Source organism: Diaphorina citri, unplaced genomic scaffold (assembly GCF_000475195.1).
Source record: "Diaphorina citri unplaced genomic scaffold, Diaci psyllid genome assembly version 1.1 scaffold4525, whole genome shotgun sequence".
In the NCBI taxonomy this organism is placed as follows: domain Eukaryota; kingdom Metazoa; phylum Arthropoda; class Insecta; order Hemiptera; family Psyllidae; genus Diaphorina; species Diaphorina citri.
In genome coordinates, this window is record NW_007381923.1 from 5,423 (window position 1) to 7,243 (window position 1,821).

Consider the following 1,821-nt stretch of genomic DNA (forward strand, 5'->3'; position numbering starts at 1 on the left):
CCCGCAGAGGGTTGCTTCGAAATAATGACTCAATCACACAATAAAGGCCAGCTACTGGCCTCTTGTTATCCAGCCTTTAAGGCCAAGTCACTCATTCATTAATCAGGTATAAACTGACACCTGATGAGCACACCCACACTATCAGGTAGACCTCGACAGATCACCGCTGAAAAGGTTCGTCTGTCAGGAAAAACCTACCTAATATGCTGATGAGCCACACCAACTAATCAGTAGACTGATCAGCCACCTGTTGTCAGGTCCTACTTATAGTGAATGGCCGGGGTCTATTTTTATCCTACACGCCTGCTCTGTACTGTCCCTTGTGTAATCTAGGCTGGTTATCACCAAATAGCAAGTCTGTACCAATATGATGGTTTGACATTTCTCTCCAGATGCTGCGTCTCCGCGTCAGATACCGCGTTGACATCATCGCCGGGCAGGCGACGCCAGAGATACGGCGCCATGAGGCTGCGTACACTTCGGGTCGTAATAGGCTCGTTGTGAGGGGTTCGTAATGAGGCTGTTTTTTGGGGGGTGGTGGGGTCAGCCTTGCCGTAGGAGCTCCTCCACGGGGCTGTGCTTGCTCTGGGGAGAAAAAAAAATGGATGAGGCGATAATTCAGCCTGAAAGCGAGAAGACGGTGAGAGATCCAAGTGGCAGCTATGAGGTCTATTACCTGACCTTGAAGATAGAAAACGCAACTAACCATCACGTTATGTCAGCGTCAGTCGCGTGAATAGTTAGTGTGGCCTGTCCTGAATCGAAAAAGAGTATCTACAATATCGTATTATGGAAATTTTTGAACTACATCTTTCTGACTAACCATGACTTCTCGTGACGTGATTAGAGAGTTATATTAATATGGAAACAGGATAAAAACTACGCCTCCGTTGGAATTCGAACCCGCGTACTTCCGTTCACGAGAAATGCGCAAAACCACAGTGTTACCAAGGTAGGTAGGGATAATTTGAAAATGTTGACGTAATCTCACACGCCCACATTGAACAACCAAATAAAGAACTAGATTAACGCGGGTGCCTTATCTTACATTTGATCAGATATAAAATATAACCCCATAATTGCCACATATGATTCACAAATTGCTCGCATTTAGCTTTAAGAACAAGAATAAAATTATCCCTGGTAAATTGGTAAATTACAGATGATGTACAAGTTACCAACAGGTGCCGCACCCCAAGAATAGCAAGACCAAAATCTTGCAAAGCTTCAATCATCGATAATCGGAAAATTTACATTTTACTGTAGAAGAACCTACAGGCAACATGGGCATTGGGCATTAATAGGAAAGTATTTTGTTTTTCATTTATTATTCTGTGACGTCATCGTAGGCTTTGGCTGCCAAGAGTTCTCCGTTCATAGGAAATTCCTTGGATTCTAGGTTTTCTTAGAGTTCGAATAAAAATATTATCTGCAACAGATGATAATCCCTGGCAAGAGATACCACTACTTTCTGTGTTAACAGGTGGTTTTCTACGGAACATTAGTTCATACTGATGGACTTTTCACTCCGCACTTTGGACTTTTCACTCCTCAAGCACAAAAACAAAATGAGCAGAAAGTGGAAAGTCCGCGTAAGAATTTCTGCAACGGAATGGGCCACAATATCCCAACAGAAAATACTCTCAGGTAGACATTAATAGTTCTTTAGTGTCAGAAATATTCATATGGATATGGATACAAGGAAAGTACCTATACAGGTAGAAACACTACTATCACCTCACGTGAGCTCACTTGACGTGAGGGCAGTGTGGGTATCATGAACGAAATCACCTACTTTACTAAGGAAGAACTTTGAACCAC

The 1,821-nt window shown here is 42.9% G+C and overlaps 1 protein-coding gene across 1 annotated transcript in view; it reads right to left on the reverse strand.

Annotated features, from left to right (window-relative positions):
* LOC103521104 (vicilin-like seed storage protein At2g18540) overlaps positions 1-464 on the reverse strand; it is a gene marked incomplete at its 3' end in the record, with an annotated part of 5,880 nt that extends 5,416 nt beyond the window's left edge. Inside the window, exon 1 of the mRNA XM_008486209.2 lies at positions 346-464. Coding sequence (XP_008484431.2) covers positions 346-464 — 119 coding nt within the window. The remainder of the gene's footprint in view (positions 1-345) is intronic.
* Positions 465-1,821: the final 1,357 nt, after the last annotated feature.